Below are 18609 nucleotides of genomic sequence, written 5' to 3' on the forward strand. Positions count from 1 at the left end.
TTTAAGTCGTTCATTTATGCTTACTTTTAAATTTTGTTAAACATTTTTTTCAACTGTTTTAAGTAGTTAATTTTGCAATCAAACATTTTTTTTTTACTTTTATGCTTTAAATTATGTTATACATTCCAGGATTAATTAATATACATTTTTTAATTTAGTTTACATGTTATTTTCATGTAACAAATGTGCTAGAATGAATCTTTTCATATCTTTAATATACTTATATTAATTAACTTTACATAGTATTTAATTAAACATATTTACATAAATTTTAAATATGATTTGGTTGGATATCATCCAACCATATCAAATTTCCTCAATCAACCTAATAAATATTAGAAATATTAGAAGAGCAAAGTTTTAATTTAGTGAGTAAATATTCAGACAAAATTAACAACAAATTACAACTTTATTCTGTCAAAATAAAATATTTTAGTCAAGATTAATACAATCATCCATATATAATATCACAATATTTTCAAAAATAACATCATATGCATTCTTAGTATCATGCTAACGTAAACAAAGGCCAAAAAATGACGATCACAACCAAAAAAACATTACAGAACATCAATACATGATGCAGGAATCTATATCCCTACAAGTAAATAGCTACATGTTATTTCCAATACCAACCCAGTTAAATTTCATAAATAGCTACAGTAGAACAACAAGAAGCTTCTTTCCAACGAGAAGCTTCAGTAGAACAACTCCAAAAGCATATACATCACTTTTATCAGTTAATTTACCTGCAAAAAAAAATTCAAAATGAAACTTCCTCAATAGATAAAAGTTCAAGTTTTGCAATAAATCATGTAGAATCGTCTTGAACTTCTGAAAGGTATTAATGGTGCTTTTAGGCCAGGGGTGCTAACAGCTCTGATGGGTGTAAGTGGTGCTGGCAAGACTACTCTACTGGATGTTCTCTCTGGAAGGAAAACAAGTGGATACATCGAATGAAGCATCACAATATCTGGATACCCAAAGAAACAAGAAACATTTGCTCGCATATCAGGATATTGTTAACAACTTGATATCCACTCACCCAATGTTACAGTTTTTGAGTCCTTACTATACTCAGCATGGCTTCGTTTATCTTCAGAATTAAGTACTTTTTATTATCCACCTTGGCAGCTGTTACTTCTGAAATTGGGAGGGGAGCAAATATATTCTGGTCCAATTGGCAGCAACTCTTCCCATCTGATACAGTACTTTGAGGTGAGCCCATGTCAAAATTTCAATAATTAAACTTTTAAAGACAAAACTTTGAAAATTTTCACATTATAAAGATATGAGAGATTTAATAAAAACATTCTCAATAAGACATATATTATTTAACATATCTGTGATTATATAGGATTTGTTTTTTATTTCTATAATCATAATAGAAACTTATAATATAAATTTATGAGCTTATAGAAAATCAATGTAATTATCCTTATTAAGGAGTAGTATACCTTTTAGTGTCCGTTACATATCAGACACATGAACGAGTAGTATACCTTTTAGTGTAAATGAGATTGAGCATACTAGTTACTTCTATAACATTAACATATTCACAAATTGATTAATATAGGTTGTTCAAGGAGTGCCTCATATCAAAGATGGTTATAATCCAACAACTTGGATGTTGGAAGTCACATCAGTACTAAAAAAACTCACGTAGAAGTTAGAAAGATTTTCTAGGAATAATGAATTTTTAAATATTTTTTTAAAAAAGTTTGAATATAAATTATAATAATGATAGTTATCACAATAAATATAAACACTAATGCAATATGAACGTTATTCTTAATGCATGTAAACATCACTCCAGAAAGTGATTCCAAACTTTATAGAAAGGATAATACATGTTTAAAATTCACTATTTTTAATAAATTTAATGAATTAAAAGCATAACTTACCATGTACAGAGTTCGTAATTTCATCCACCTCATTGGATGATGAGGCATGTGAAGCAGCAACAGGAGGAGGAGTTTGATCATGCCTTTCACCATCTCCTGATATCTGGCATCTTAATCTTAATGTTGGGTACATCTGAAGTAGCAGCCACATCGGGATTCATGCTGTTGCTTCCTTCTTTCCTAGCCCTCTAACCTTCAACATAATAATAATAATGTAAAACCTTCTTTTCTAATTATGTTTGAAAGTTTAAGTGTCATACTTTATATATATATATATATATATATATATATATATATATATATATATATATATATATATATATATATATATATATATATATATATTGTTGACACAGCTAGCTTTTTTAGTCTTACATGTTTGGAATATCAGTAATTGTAACTGTAACCATTTTTTCAGTATTAATAAGTGAACCAGGAGACATATTAGAGGCCAAAAGTATAGAGAAGAAAGAAGATAGAGTGAAAGTGAGAATTGAGTTTACCTGGGAAATTGAAGTGGCAAGTTCATGTAGACAGAGGCTAAATCAACTTAGTTTCTGAAATATAATGTCATATTGTAAAGTGGAAATTACAGGCTTCACCACATTGTTAAGTCTCACTATTTTGTTGAAAGAACTGGAGGTCTTTCATTTATATTTCAACAGCTTCTTTTGATAGAGGTTTGAGTTCTAAAATAAAATCATCATCAACACCAGCTACTACTTTCTCTGACTTGTTTTCACAAAGCGCTTGATCACATCACGATGAACGGTTGGAAATTCATATGAACGTAAATGATTTATAACAAACAAAATGAGAAACATTAACAAATAATTTCTTAATGATTTGCATTAAACATCATCATCTTAAATCAAGTAAAATACTAATTCTGATTCCGTAAGGCCTCTGCATGATGAACCATAATGAAGGTACTCCTGCTTATTAGTTATACTAAACAGAATGGGAAAAATCATAGCTGTAAACATCTTGAACCTACCTCTTCAGTAAGAGCCAAGTTAGCATCACAAAAGGATTTTATTGTTCCAATGTCTTCCCAATAATCTCTGAAAAAATACGACTGCAAAAACAACAAACATATAACTCTTTTAGTTTCATCATAGCTGTAATTAGAACTCTAATGTAGAAGATCATTTGAAAGGAGATATATTAATGGAATTTTCTCTTACTTGGCAAGCAGAGTTTACGCATGAAAAGAATTTACAACTATTTTCTCAATATGTTGCCACGAAGTTACACTTACAGCAACAATACATTTGGTATAGAGTATAAATCACCAATCAACACTGGAAATAAGACATCTGAAGAGATTAGCAACGAATATGTTTGAAGTTAAACGAAATTAACCATAAGATAACTAATATGATTCAATATATATGGTACGGAAGAAGCTCATAGACATTAGATCCCTACAATACCCATCTTTATATCATTGGAAAGAGGGTCTGAGAAAGAAAAAAGTGAAGAGATTCATTGTGGTGGTTAATGGGAGTTCCCTGATTGTAGTTGAAGAACAGGGCATGAAGAAGTTGTTCTTGGATTTGCCACAAACTTGGAAGAGAAAGCGTAGAACTTGTAGTAATCTTCATCCATTAAGCTGCCACATCCAGTGGAATCAAAGTTCAAGGAATAACTCAACGGATCATAGCGGCATTGGAACGAACCTTGTCAACTCACATTTTTCGGTCGTAGTGTGCGCCCACGTCGCTTCAGTTTCCTCATCAGTTTCGTCACCAAACAACAATAGTGGCATGCTGACACCATGGATTTCGTTGCCATGGCAGTGTTGGTGGTGGCGCTTGTGGTGCTGCCAGATTCATTTTGAACCTTGGCACGCCCTCGAAGGTGCTGCCAACGAAGAACGAGAATGTCGTTGGAAACAAGTTTCTTCTCAAATCCCCAACCTCCTTCTCTGGTTTCCCTCCCAACCGGTTGGATAACCGGATAACGTCCTTCATGTAGGTCTCCACATCGGTGGCCAGCCTGTCCAGATCGAGGTCGGTGGAGGGAGATGGTCGGTCCTCGAGCCACGTCACCTGCGCGACCAGGTAGGGTTTCGTGCGCACCACACTGTTCACTCAGAACCATTCCTGGCCCTTACAGATGAGGAAAAAGCGGTCATCCACGAGGCTCTCATGCTTTATGACTTCGTCGACGCAGCCAACGGCAGCGGTTCCAGAGACGACATCCGTGTAGATGACGCCGAAGCGGAGGTTTGCTTGGAGGAGTGTGTGCATCATGATGCAGTAGGGGAACTCGAAGATCTGCAAGGGGAGGATGGCGCCGGGGAAGAGCACCAGAGGGAGAGGGAAGAGAGGAAGCTCGACGACGTCATCGGAGTTGGGGGAGTTTGTGTGGTGCTTCTCAGAGAAGGAAGAGAAGCAGCAGAGAGTAGAATTAAGCTTTCGGTAGCGGTGGGGGAGAGGTGTAGCGAAATGAAGATTGTGGTTTGGGAGAAAATGAAGGCAGCAGGGAAAAGAAGATAGCGGTTTGCGGGAAAAAAAAGCAGAAAGAATGAAGGCACAGAAACATTATTTTAAAAATTAAAAATTATAAATGTTACAGGCGGTTTATTTTAAACCGCCGGAAATTTTCCGAAGTTCTGAAATTCCTCAATCAACCTAATAAATATTAGAAATATTAGAAGAGCAAAGTTTTAATTCAGTGAGTAAATATTCAGACAAAATTAACAACAAATTACAACTTTATTATGTCAAAATAAAAGATTTTAGTTAAGATTAATACAATCATCCATATATAATATCACAATATTTTCAAGAATAACATCATATGCATTCTTAATATCATGCTAAATTGACAGATTTAAATAACATGTATTTATGATACTTACACTTAAGAAATTGAGTACAAATGAGTTCACTCTAAGTCATTTGGTCATCAACAAACTCTCAAGCTAAACATACATATAGACTTTGTTCTTCAACTGAATATTAGTAACCTACAAAATAACCATTCACATTAGAACCATATAAAATAGACCATTTAATAGTGAACAATCTCTATTTTTGTGTATTTCCAGTCCAAATAAAATTTTGAATCCATTGTTTCACTTCAAAAAAAAGTTTAATAAACCATTTGTAAACCTTAAGCTATAAGACAATAATCTAACAATTACAAAATTTACTTTGATTAATTAGCTTTTAATTTGGTTAGGTGATTTAGGAATAGACGTGGTTAAACACAATAGGATTTAATTGAGAATGTACTTTGGTTGAATTCGTTATGAATAATCTAGAAAGATCTTGCATTTGATTGAGAATCTACTTTGATTGATTGTATGATCGCCCTCAAGTTAATTGAAAATGTACTTTAATTAATTTGAAACTCTTACAATAATCAACTGAACAATGATATGTGAATAACCGATGATAAATCTATATTGGAAAAGTAATGAAATTAGCCTATTTCATTATAATTGTTTCTAAGTTTTCTACTAGTTCTTCACTTAAACTCGAAAATTCTTCAAACATTAATTCCATTAGCATAATTTCTCACTTTTATTCTTAAGCATTGCATAACATTCATAAGAGTCAAATATTGAAAAATAATTACGTATTCGTCGGGAGATGCCTCAGGTTACTTAGTAATACTGAAGTTGTCTTGAAAAGTAATAATATTAATTTGATAGCTTCAGCGATAGTGTATGAGTCTTATGATAGTTATTTTCAACACATAGCAAGTTGTACTAATAACATCAGCTCAAAAGTGTTTAGGCAAGGATCTCTCATTGAGCATGGTTCTAGTTAGTTCCTTTAGAGACCTATTTCTTCCTTCAACTACATCATTCTGTGGTGATGTTCTAGGTGCAGGGAAATTGTGTGAGATTCCATGTTCTTCACAAAAATCCTCAAAAGTCTCATTTTGAAACTCCCTCCCGTGATCACTCCTAATAGCTTTTATTTTAAGTTCCTTCTCATTCTGAACTATGAAGGCAAATTTCTTAAAAACTCTAAATGTATCACTCTTGGATGCAAGGAAGAAGGTCCAAGTGAACCTAGAATAGTCATCTACAAGAACAAGTCCATAATTATTTCTTCCTAGACTTTTTACTCAAGATGGTCCAAATAAATCTATTTGTATCAACTCTAGTGGTCAAGTAGTGGATATAACCCGTTTGGATTTGAAGGAAGTTTTCACTTGTTTTCCCTTTTGGCAGACATCACAAAGTCTATCAGATTCAAAATTTATATTTAGTAATCCTAATACAAGACCTTTAGACACTAGCTTATTCAAATGATGCATGTGTATGTGTGCAAGTCTCTTATTCCATAACCAAGGTTCTCTTTTGATAGTAACACTAGTAAAAAAACAACATTTAAACTCGCATAATAGGTTTCGGTTTAAGAGAAACCGAAACCTATATTAACGCGATGGCATTTTAGAAGTTTTGTCGAATTTATATGACTCGGTTCTTCTAGAACCACAGTGAAAAATCGTTTCTGTCTCGGTTAAAATATAAATCGATGCCTAACATCATAAAATTTCCCTCCAAAACGGACCTTTTTGTCTGAGAGGATTCTGAACATGATCTACGGTTTCGGTTCGTTCAGAATCGAGGCATATGGGTCATAAGTATCTTTCGACATGCTTGATTGTTGTACGTTCAAATTATTTTTTTCTAATCCTACGACTTCGGTTGGCTCAGAACCGGTTTTGAAAGTTGTTACTCCTTCGAGTGCTGGTGGAACCGAAGCCTATAGTCATTTCATATTTTGGCATCGGGTAAAGGTAAGAAGCGAGGCATATAGGAGCTTTACTGCCTCGGGTAGATGATGAATAGAGGTTGTATTGTCTTACATAGGTTAAAAATTTTACCATACAAAAGTCTTCTTCTTCCTCGCAGTTTTCGAAAGGGTTCCTCTTCCTTGCAAGTTTCGAAAGCGCAACCTCTGCAACTCTTCTTCCCTGGCGCAACATTCTCTGTCGCGGCGAAGCTTTTCTCTCACCGGTGGTCCAAGGTGCGTCCTGCATTGGTGCCTCTGCCTCCGTTGCTGTCGTGTTGGTGCCTCCATTTGACTCGTCGACGCCACCGCTACACCAGCCCCGCCACACCATCCCCGCTGCTCCGCTCCCGCTGCACCACTTGCCTTGGACGCTTCCTCCAGGCGGTTCATCTTTCTCTTTGCGGCGACTTCTTCTTCTTCGAGGTAAGTATTTTGAAAACATGCAGTATCGCTGGTATGACCTCATTTGCTTCTCCTCTCTTGGGCATTGTCTTTATTCAACAGTTCCTATAACTGATACTTAGTCTAAACTAAGTTTATTTTATGTTCTGTATAATGCTTCTAGTTTTGTATCTGAAACCCACCTATTAGTGTTCGGATACTCTAAGTTTGGTGTGGCCTTACAGACATATAAAAATGTGAACTCTGTTTTCAAATTTAAATTTTAGTCTTTTTAACTCATTCCCATGTAGATATGCATGCTCAATTGCATCTTTGGCATTTTGACTGAAATAAGTGTCTGTAGTGCGCTAGTGTTTGATGACTGTAAAGTTATTAGCTGTTCTATGACAATATCTTAATTGTTTATTTTTATATGTTCTTTGCTGTTATTGGAATTGAAGCTAAAACTGGGTATATTGAATCTTGGACTTTTAGTATAACAGTGGAAATTTAAACGGGTATGAAAGGAAAACATGTCAAGGATATCTAGTGATTATTCGTTTAACCAAACAAATGAGTATCTACAATGTTGGATGACTTATTTGCTGTTCTATTACTGTATTGTAGTTGTTTAATTCTTTTAATGTTCTTTTCTGACATTGAAATTGAAGCTAGAGAAAATTAACGATGTTGGATCTTGGACTTTCAATGTTAATGGTGGAAATGTAAAGGGTTGTGAAGGAGAACATGACAAGGATAGCTATTGATTTTTTATTAGCGAGAACATATTTGAGACTTACCATTTAGGAGTTAATTCAGTAATTTACCTTGGATTGATTAAAGGAAAATGATACTTGAACAACCATTTTTGACAACATGTAGACACGCGCACACGTGTCAAAATCTGAGTGGTCCATTTTCATTTAATTTTTCCAACTGGACCACTCAGATTTTGACACGTGTGCGCGTGTCTAAATGTTGTCAAAAATGGTTGTTCAAGTGTCATTTTCCTTGATTAAAAGATAACTTTTGCTCTGTCTTTTGCATTTCTAGCTCTAGGGAAAATATATCCGTTAATCTGATTATGTGATCATATAAATAGAACTGGGAAAAAAATATATCCGTCAATTTGATTATGTAATCATAGAAATAGAACTGCTGCTTGAACAAAATTCACTTACTCAAAGCCGAAAGTGAAATTTGAGAGGTGAAAGGGGAGATCCTGTTTTCATTCACCAAACGCGAGGGTTTTTTTTTCGTTTATCTTCTTTGAAACCTAGGGACTTGAGAGAGAAAAGTAAACTTCTTTTCTAATTTGGAACCAAATTCAATGTTATCCAAAATTTCAGAAAATTAAAGCATAATTAAAGATTTAAAGAATATTATAAAAGATTGAAAAACCTGAGAAATAGTCAATGTGGATCAAAAGAGGATAAAAGTCAAGACGTGGTTTTCGAAACTAGGTGGTTTTAATTCTTTTCATGTGTTAATATATATAAGAACAAAGATCTCGGTATTAAAATATTTAAAGTATTTTTAAATAATTTAAAGCATTTAAATATGTACTCGTATAAAATATCATGTAAAGCATTTTTAAATAATTTAAAATATTTAAATAGAAGACAAATTAAGTAATTTAATTATATATCTAAAATTACAAATCTCAACACATAAACTTTAAGGTTAGAAATCATGAAACTAATTAATGTGTTGTTTATTTTTGTCTAGATATTGTATTTTTGTGATGAGGTTTTATACGCGGACATTCTCGATAGTTGACTGACCTTCAAGCTGGAAATGTATATGATTCCACCATGAATATGAAAGATCGATCGGAAGAAGACAATTTAGAGGACATGATCCACGATGTTGGTGCAGAAGCTTTTGTCTAAGCGCATGTGTATGAAACGATGTCCAGATAAGACACTTAAACTCGTGAGGAAAACACTGACTAAACATGTAATTCAATTATATAATAGTATGTAGTAGATATTAGGATATAGTAAATTCTAACTTTATGCTTCTAAGTTGTTTTATGCTTTTGTACATTATTATTAGTTTAACTTTGTACATTGGATTGATTTATGTTTCAAAGTTGATTTATGATTACATTGGATTGATTTATGTTTTAAGAAGTTGATTTATGATTACATTGAATGTATTTATGTTTTAATATAATTTTTATTCAAAATATATGCTTCTGGATTGTTCTGAACTGTTTTGTCTGTAAAATTATATGCAGGTCTATTTCTGCAGTTGGGAATGTTGTAGAAACATACTTGTTTATAAAAAAAACAGGGGAATATGCCTCGGTTGTGGCCATAACCGAGGCAGAAAACCCACATACGGTATCAGTTCAGGTCCCAACCGAGACATAAAGGCTGGCGAAAAAAAAAGACCCTACTACCTCGGTTCAGGTCCCAACCGAGGCAGTAGAGGTGGACATACTGCCTCGGTTCAGAAGGAACCGAGGCATAAAGTCCTGCGAAAAAAAAATAAAAAAAAATACATACTGCTTCGGTTGACTTTGAACCGAGGCGAAATCGTCCACCTCTTTGCCTCGGTTAAGAACCGAGGCATAAAAGTCTAAACTTTTTGTCTCGCCTGTATATGCCTCGGTTCAAGAACCGCTGCCAAAGGGCGAAAATAATCGTTATCGTTTCCCCTGATTGCACTAGTGTAAGCATATGACAGATTTGAAGGAAGTATTTTTGAAATCAACCATGTATATGTTGTTATGTCTCTTGCCTACTAGCTCATGTGATGATGCATGACATATTAAATAGTGATTTAATTCAAAAGTGACCTTTAACCTTTTATCACACAGTTGGCTAATACTTACCAAAGTATGCTTAAGACCCTCAACAAGTAAAACATTTTCAATATTATAGGAGGAAGGAATTTGTATTTTACCAACACCAATGATTTTACCCTTGTTATTGTCCCCATATGTGACATGTCCATTGGTTTTGGAAGATAAGTTGCTGAATTGTTTAGCCTCTCCGATCATGTGCCTCAAACAACCGCTGTCCAGATACCACATATGTTCCTTTTCTGTTATCTTCACTGCTTCCAAATGATGTAGGTCTATCCATCAAGTCGAGATTTGTTTCATCTTTAAGATCCTTGCTGGATTCACTGATGTTGTTTCTTTCCTCTTCCAATTTTTGCTTCAATTTGATGTCCTTCTTTCTCTTCTTCAAAATAGTTGGAAACAACATATTTGTCTTGCTTCCTAGTAGACTCTCTGTTTCCTGCAACATTTATGTTAGCTTTTGTTTTATACCTTAAGAATTTTGAGAACCTTTTTGCCATTAGATTTCGTCCTTCATTGTCAGAGTTTTCTGCAGATTGATCATCTCCGTAATTGTCTTTCTTTGAGTCGGATTTTGTAGTAGTTTTGACGGCAAACTTCACGACTTTGTGTGTCTTTTCAACCGTCTTTTGTGATTTTTTGTGTTCATTACTCAAGAAACCTAACACTTTAGCAATTAAAAGTCATAAAAACAAGAAGGAAACTTTGAATAGAAGTTTATTGTTGAGAAAATTGCATTAAATCTTAACTTACAATAATAAAAAAAATATAATTAATCAACTACCGTATAAAAGAATATATAACTAAAACTAACAATGTCAAAATGATGAATTTGAAAATTCTTACTTTTTATATAAATTTTGTGGTTCTATCATTTTAAGTAAAAATTTATTGTTATATGTTTAAATTTAAATTGTTATAAAACATCTATTGCTTTATAAAAAAAATCGTTTCGAACTAAAAACTTCTCATTCAAACAACTTATTACACTTTATGAATAAATTCAATTATATAAATATGTTAAAATAAAATAATCGTACTAGTGTTTTAAATTTTAGGTTTAATAGGTTCGGAGGTCCCTATATTTGCAGGTTCGTTTCAATTGGATCCTCCAATTTTGGAAGTGATCAATTGGGTACCTAATTTGGTCAATTTGATTCAATGATAGCATTTTCGTTAAATGTAGTTAACGACGTTAACCTTTTTAAATGTGGCAAGCTGAGGCATCCAGGTGGCACTGTTTGAGCTGTATAAGTGTATTTTTAACATTTTTAATTGTTAAATATATTAATAAATGAAAATATAATTATATTAAAGACACAAGCTCAAACATTTTAACATCGTCTCTCTCTCTTTCTCTCTTTCAACTCACCCTAGTGAGAGAAACAAAGAAACAAACATAGGCACAGTTGAAAATGGTCTGCACATCTTCTCTTACCAACCATGAAGAACTTCTTTCTTTGAAGAGAATGGCTCTCGGTGACGATGCACAGTACCACTCTCCCTCCATCCTCGATGCACTTCTCTGCGAAGAGCGTGACACCTTCGACGAAGATTTCGATGCGAACGGCGCTGAGTGTGAGATCAACGACGATGACCCATCTGGGAGAAAGTTGCTTCAAAATGATCTGTTCTGGGAAGATGAAGAGCTTGTGTCTTTAATCTCGAAAGAGGGAGAGACCCATTCGTGTTCTCTTAGTGCCATTGCCGATTTTAAATTATATTTTCATTTATTAATATATTTAACAATTAAAAATGTTAAAAATACACCTATTAAGCTCAAACGGTGCCACCTGGATGCCTCAGCTTGCCACCTGTTAAAAAAGTTAACGTCGTTAACTGCATTTAACGAAAATGTTATCATTGAATCAAATTGACCAAATTAGAGACCTAATTAATCACTTTCAAAATTGAAGGACTCAATTGAAACGAACCCACAAATATAGAGACCCCCGAACCTATTAAACCTAAATTTTATCCTTCCGTCATTTTTTGAATATAAATTTATGTATAACAATAAGGAATTTTTATTTTAGTATATCTAAGATATTCCTTGATTTATTATGTTAATTGCTTAAACTTTTTAAATAAATTTGAGGTAGCTCGAGAAATATAAAAATGTAAAACAGGTATTGAAACTTCAATTTGTGTGGTCAACAACAACAGATATATTGAAGTAAAGGCATTGCCAAGAAAATAGATCTCACCCTAATTCTGCATTACCTTCACTCCAATTTTCACAATCCCTTCTTTTCGTGTAAGATATAAGTACCTCGGCTTTCTTTATTTAATAAAGCAAGCCACCGAAATAGACTGAAAGTTGGTAGAAATTTCGTTAAAATATGTTCCACATGTTACCAAACCCACGTTGTGCTGTCGGAAATAATTAACAGCTGTTGCTTCCAATTTTCACAATATTCACTCGTTATCTTTTGTCAGTCCTTCATTCACGTAACTTAGCTGCACTTCCAATTTTCTCAATCCTTTCTTCTCCTCAATTTGGCCACTTCCTTCCCAACCATGCCTGTCCTTGAAACACTTGGTGGTGCTCTTTTTGGTGCTGTTCTTCAGGTGCTATTTGACAAGCTCGATTCTCATCAAGTTCTCGGCTTCTTTCGTGGGAGAAATCTTGATGAGAAGCTACTGAAAAAGTTAAAGAGGAAGCTGATGGACGTCAATTCTGTGATAGATGATGCAGAACAAAAGCAGTTCACTAATTCATTGGTCAAAGAATGGCTTGATGAGGTTAGAGACGTCTTGTATGATGCAGAGGATCTGCTCGAGCAAATAGACTATGAATTCTCCAAGACAAAATTGGAAGCTGAATTCCAAACCAGCTCTAGCAAGGTACACAATTTTGAATCCAAGATCATAGCACTCCTAGATGATGTAGAATCTCTTTTTAACCAAAACATTGTTAAAGATTTCAAAATTTATACTGGCGTTAGATCTGGGTTGGGTAATAAGGTGGCGGAGAAAAAAGTTGAGTCAACGTCGTTGGTGGCTGAAGAGGTTATTTATGGCAGAAATGAGGACAAAGAAATTATCTTTACTTGGCTGAGATCTGACACTAATGATAATAAGCTGTCTATACTTTCTATTGTGGGTATGGGTGGGATGGGTAAGACCACACTTGCTCAACATGTATACAATGATCCAAAGACAGAGGAAGCTAAATTTGAAGAAAAGGCTTGGGTTTGCGTTTCTGATGCATTTGATGCTTTGAGAGTATCCAAAACAATTATTGGAGCTTTCACTAACTCAAGAGATGACAGTGGAGACCTAGAAATGGTTCATGGAAAATTGAAAACAAGGTTGTCTGAAAAGAAGTTTCTTCTGGTTCTGGATGATGTTTGGAACGAAGACCGAAATCAATGGAAAGCATTACAAACTCCTCTTACGTTTGGAGCTAAAGGAAGTAAAATTCTAGTCACAACACGCAGTCACAAAGTTGCTTCTATCATGCAGTCAACCTACATACACCAATTAAAGCAATTAGATGAAGATCACAGCTGGCAAACTTTTGCTAAACATGCATTCCATGATCAAGACTCCGAGTTGAAGTCTGAGTTAAAGGAGATTGGTATGAAGATAGTTAAAAAGTGCCAAGGATTGCCTCTGGCCCTTGAAACAATAGGATGTCTTTTACAGTCAAAGTCATCCGTTTCAGAGTGGGAAGGTGTATTGACAAGCGAGATATGGGACTTACCAATAGAAGATAGTAAAATCGTCCCTACCTTGTTGTTGAGCTATTACCATCTTCCTTCTCATCTCAAGAGATGTTTTGCTTATTGTGCATTATTCCCCAAAGACCATAGGTTTGACAAAGAGAGCTTAATTTTGTTATGGATGGCTCAAAATTTTCTACATTGCTCTCAACAAAGCAAGTCTCCAGAAGAAGTAGGTGAAGACTACTTCAATGATCTAGTATCAAGGTCATTCTTTAAACAAATAACTTGGGACCAGGAAATATATTTTGTCATGCACGACCTTCTGAATGATTTAGCAAAATATGTTTCAGGTGAAATCTGCCACAGGTTAGGTGTTGATGATGAAAAAAGAGTATCAAGGAAAACCCGTCATATATCATATGTAAGCGATCCTATTCAAGATTATACGAGTTTACGTGATGCTACACGGTTACGAACATTTATAACTTTTGGGTGGCGTCGTGAGCTGCCAATAGAAGAGTTAATCCCCAACTTTAAGTTCATACGGGTCTTATCATTGAGGTTGTGTTTTGAGGTGCCTGACACAATAGGCGATCTTATACATCTCCGTTCGTTGGATTTTTCGGGTAGCGCCATACGCAGACTTCCTGACTCAATCTGTTCACTCTATAACTTGCAAGAATTGAAACTAAATAATTGTATCGAATTGAAGGAGTTGCCCTTGACTTTGCATGAGCTTACCAATTTGCGCCGCCTAGAACTTATGGGAACTACTTTAACGAAGGGTCCAATCGGTTTAGGAAAGTTGAAGAATCTTCACGTGTGGATAAACAATTTTGCGGTTGGAAAAAGTAGTGAGTTCAGTATTCAACAGTTAGGAGAACTTCATTTTCATGGAGAGCAGCTGTCAATTCAAAATCTTGAAAATATCTCAAATCCGTATGAGACGAATTTGAAGAATGAAACACATATTGTGACGCTGAGCTTACAATGGAATTTAGCGCGGAACAATGACGATTCGGTAAAAGAAAGAGAAGTACTTGAGAATCTGCAACCTTCCATACATTTGAAGCACTTATCAATCGATGGCTATGGTGGCACACAATTTCCCCGTTGGTTATCCAATAATTCTCTATCGAATGTGGTGTCCTTAACCTTGAATAACTGTAAACATTGCCTATGGTTGCCTTGCCTTGGACTTTTGACATTTCTGAAGGACTTGAGAATTGATGGCCTTGATTGGATAGGAAGGATAGATGCTGATTTCTACGGGGATAGCTCTTCTGCATTTGCATCCTTGAAAAGGTTGAGCTTTATTGATATGAAGGAATGGGAAGAATGGCAGTGCGTGACGGGTGCTTTTCCAAGTCTTAAAAGTCTTTTTCTGGCGAATTGTCCCAAGCTGAAAGAATTGCCAAACATACTTTGTCATTTAAAGAAATTTATTATACACGAATGCGGCCAACTTGGGGCTCCGATCACCAGGGCCGTCGAGATTCAATGTGTGAATACGAGGCCAAACATATTTGATACCCTTGAATACTTGCCTTTTTCTTTTGGTCCAGGCATCAGTATTCCCATTAGCAATTGGTACCATTCCCTTGTAGAATTGCGTATCAGAGATGATTGTGACTCTCTCACTACCTTTCCTTTAGATTTGTTCCCAAAACTCCGCGACCTTTGTTTATCCGGGTGTCGCAATCTACAGATGATATCGCAGGGGCACCCTCACAATCGTTTGGAGAATTTGTTCATTGATCAATGCTCTGAATTTGAATCATTTCCCAATGAAGGATTATTTGCACCTCAGCTAGTGTCATTGATTATTGCAGGATTGGAGAAATTGAAGTCAATGCCTAAATGCATGTCTGCCCTTCTTCCATCTCTTAATAATCTGTACATAAGCAATTGTCCAGCGCTGGAGTTGTCCGAGGAATGTTTGCCATCAAATGTAAAAGAAATGTTTGTCGAGAATTGCTCCAAAGTTCTGGCCTCCCTAAAGGGCGCTTGGGGAACCAACCCTTCCTTAATAGTCTTGAGAATTGGCAAGGTGGATTTGGAGTGTTTTCCGGGTGAAGGTTTGCTCCCACTTTCTCTTGGTCGTCTAGAAATATATGATTGTCCAAATCTTAAGAAACTGGACTACAGGGGTCTCTGTCACCTCTCCTCTCTTCGGATATTGATTCTTCGTAACTGTCCTGTACTCCAATGCTTGCCAGAGGAGGGTCTACCAAAATCCATTTCAGACCTCGCAATTTGTGATTGTTTATTGCTCAAACAGCGGTGCCAGAAACAAGAAAGTGAAGATTGGGAAAAGATTGCTCACATTAAATCCATATCGATTGATGATTACTAAGTACAAAAGATATAAGTGGAAAGACAAGTATACCAATGCACCAGTTCTCATATGCCTACATTTGTCGTCTGCTTCCTCAGGTTCTCCTCACTATCTTTGAAACATTTCACTCTTATTTAGTGCAAATATTTTAATATCGAATACACCATTTTCTTCTCACATCAATTTTTTGTCTTTTTAAGGTCGTATTATCGCTGTTTTCCTTTGAAGAATGTTTATATTTAAGAAACAGAGTTATGGTTAAAAAACAGTCCGGGATACCCTGTGCGTACTATTTTCTGCTTAAAATGTTTCACGAATTACATAAAATACAATGGATTACATAAAAAATAGATGAAAAATTAAACAAAATAAACGAGATATTTTATGTACAAATAAAAAGAAAGGAAAAGAAGAAATACAAACTATATTAACCTTTTTAAAATCAATATTTCTGTTAGAAAATCTTTTTAAAAGGTACTACTATCAATAAATATTAGATAGAATAAATAACCAAGCAGTAATAATAGACTTCAGAGCAATTCTTAAAGTTAAATACGTGTTCCTTGTAAAAAAAACCTGACAACCAATGATTCCCCGTTAAGTGGATGATTGTTCATTTTTTTTAATATATTACTTAGAAATAAAATGGAATGAGCTTACACGACGTTAGTGTTGAAATTTGAAAAACAGGTTTCTCTGATCATACTGTTTTAGGAGGATTTAGAACCCTAATCCAAAACATCCAAAGTTGTCTGCTCGATTTCCAATTATGATGTCTTCACTCTTCTCCTTGTCCGAGCCGCGAGAGAGGGTGTCTGCAAAAGACACTCCCACGCTCAATTCAGTGACTTTGTGTAATAATCTTGTAATCAAGATTTTGTTATCAGACCTCTGAGTCTCAGTTCAAGTTCAAGTTACCTGTATCATTTGCCAGACAAATATTTATAAATTATAATGAGCTGACCGTTAGGTCTGACTCATTAACCACCAATGAATGACAATATTAATTGTCAATAAATAACAATTATTTTCATTAACTCCCGACAGTTATTACTATTAATTACCTTAATGGCTGACTTAACCGATCGGTTCACTGACCTGAGAGGTATCATCAGTCGGGCTGATTTTACCGATCAGTTCATTGACCTAAGATGTATCATCGGTCAGACTGATTTTACCGATCGGTTCATTGACCTGAGAGGTATCATCGGTCGGGCTGACTCTTCTGCACTTTTACCGTTCGGTCGGCTATGAACCCATAATAACACATACCATTCTTTTTCTTTTGACCCTCAATTGAATTATTAGGAAAGAAAACTCATCTTAACAGAAATCGACCCTTTTTTTCAACTTTCTACTCTTAAAACTCGTATGTTTTATATTTAAAACATATCTAAAAATGTATAATGTTGACGCCGGTTGCTTACACTTAGCTAAGTATGGTGAAGAGTACCACAATTAACTTATTGCTACGATGGATTTGCCTGGCATAACATATTTAAGAGTCAACCATGGGCAGTGGAAATGAAAAATAGACATTGCAACTTAAACATTCCTATACTCCATATTTCTTATATACATCATTCTTCTCACAATAATGTAATAGTAGAGGTGAGATGTTTTCCCAACGCCGCAACATCACAATTCAAATGATCTTGAATATACAATGTCATGTTTTCTATCATTAAATGTTATTATTTTAGTGCTTTTAGTGGACAAAGCATATTGAGTGGTAGAATAAGTTTCACAAAAAATCACATTTAAACTGTGAATAGATGAATACTGTGAATAGATGAATGGAAAACTGGATTCAAATATTTATATTTGAATAAATATAAATATTTATTCAAATATTAGACGTCCATTCTCTGCTACTCGACGTGTATATCAACAAAACATGACGTCATTCGGCTAACTTCGACGTCCAAGTTACGTCAGCTTTACGTCGTTCCATTCCAATTGATGCCAAAGTTTGTTGTAAGTATAAATATTTATTCAAATATTAAACGTCATGCACTTTAATATCCGACATGTCTATAAGCAACAAGTAACGTCGACCTATGTAAATGGACGTCAACTTTACGTCATACATCTTAGTCCTTGACGTCAACTTTATGTCTCTCCCCTTGCATTTGACGTCAAATTTTCCCTTAAATATAACTAGTTATTCATATATTAAACGTCGAACTCTATAGAGTAAACGTGGATATAAAGGCATAACGTCGAGCTGTAGGTGTTCGACGTCAAAATTACGTCTCGCGATATGACGTCGAACGCGAATACATTGTTAAAAGTCAAAAATATTTAACGTTGTATGCTATTTTTGTAGCAATGTCTATATTTAAAAGAGAAAAAAAAACATTTTCAACGATGGTTGTGGTGCCAATTCATTCATTTTTAACAACAGTTGTGATGCCAATTGTTATATATCTTTGTGATTTTTTTTTCATCTATATTAACTATAACGATGGCATTTAGAACTCGTCGTCATTCGAAAATATAACAACAATTTAGTGATGGTATTGGTTTTAGGTAAACTTTTCACGATGTTGCATTTAATGATTGTTTGAAAACCGTAATAGAAAGACTCTTTAACCATCGTCAAAATCATTTTCTAATATAGTGACATTAACTAGTCTACAGGGAAAAAAATTATTAACCCCTAAATTGAAAGACTTGTTTTGGTGTTCAATAGTCTCACATCGGTAAAAAAAAATATTTTGAACACTAATAATTT

General features: G+C 34.7%; 1 protein-coding gene across 1 annotated transcript; it reads left to right on the forward strand.

Annotated features, from left to right (window-relative positions):
- Positions 1 to 12289: 12289 nt before the first annotated feature.
- On the forward strand, positions 12290 to 16094 carry LOC124820252 (putative disease resistance RPP13-like protein 1). Its single transcript, XM_088094506.1, has one exon. It carries the CDS (start codon positions 12384 to 12386, stop codon positions 15888 to 15890), a length of 3507 nt encoding a protein of 1168 aa, XP_087950632.1. The 5' UTR covers positions 12290 to 12383; the 3' UTR covers positions 15891 to 16094.
- The last annotated feature ends 2515 nt before the right edge of the window (positions 16095 to 18609 follow it).

This window comes from Vigna umbellata, chromosome 7, assembly GCF_029865625.1.
Source record: "Vigna umbellata cultivar VRB3 chromosome 7, Vumbellata_1.0, whole genome shotgun sequence".
Lineage (NCBI taxonomy): Eukaryota > Viridiplantae > Streptophyta > Magnoliopsida > Fabales > Fabaceae > Vigna > Vigna umbellata.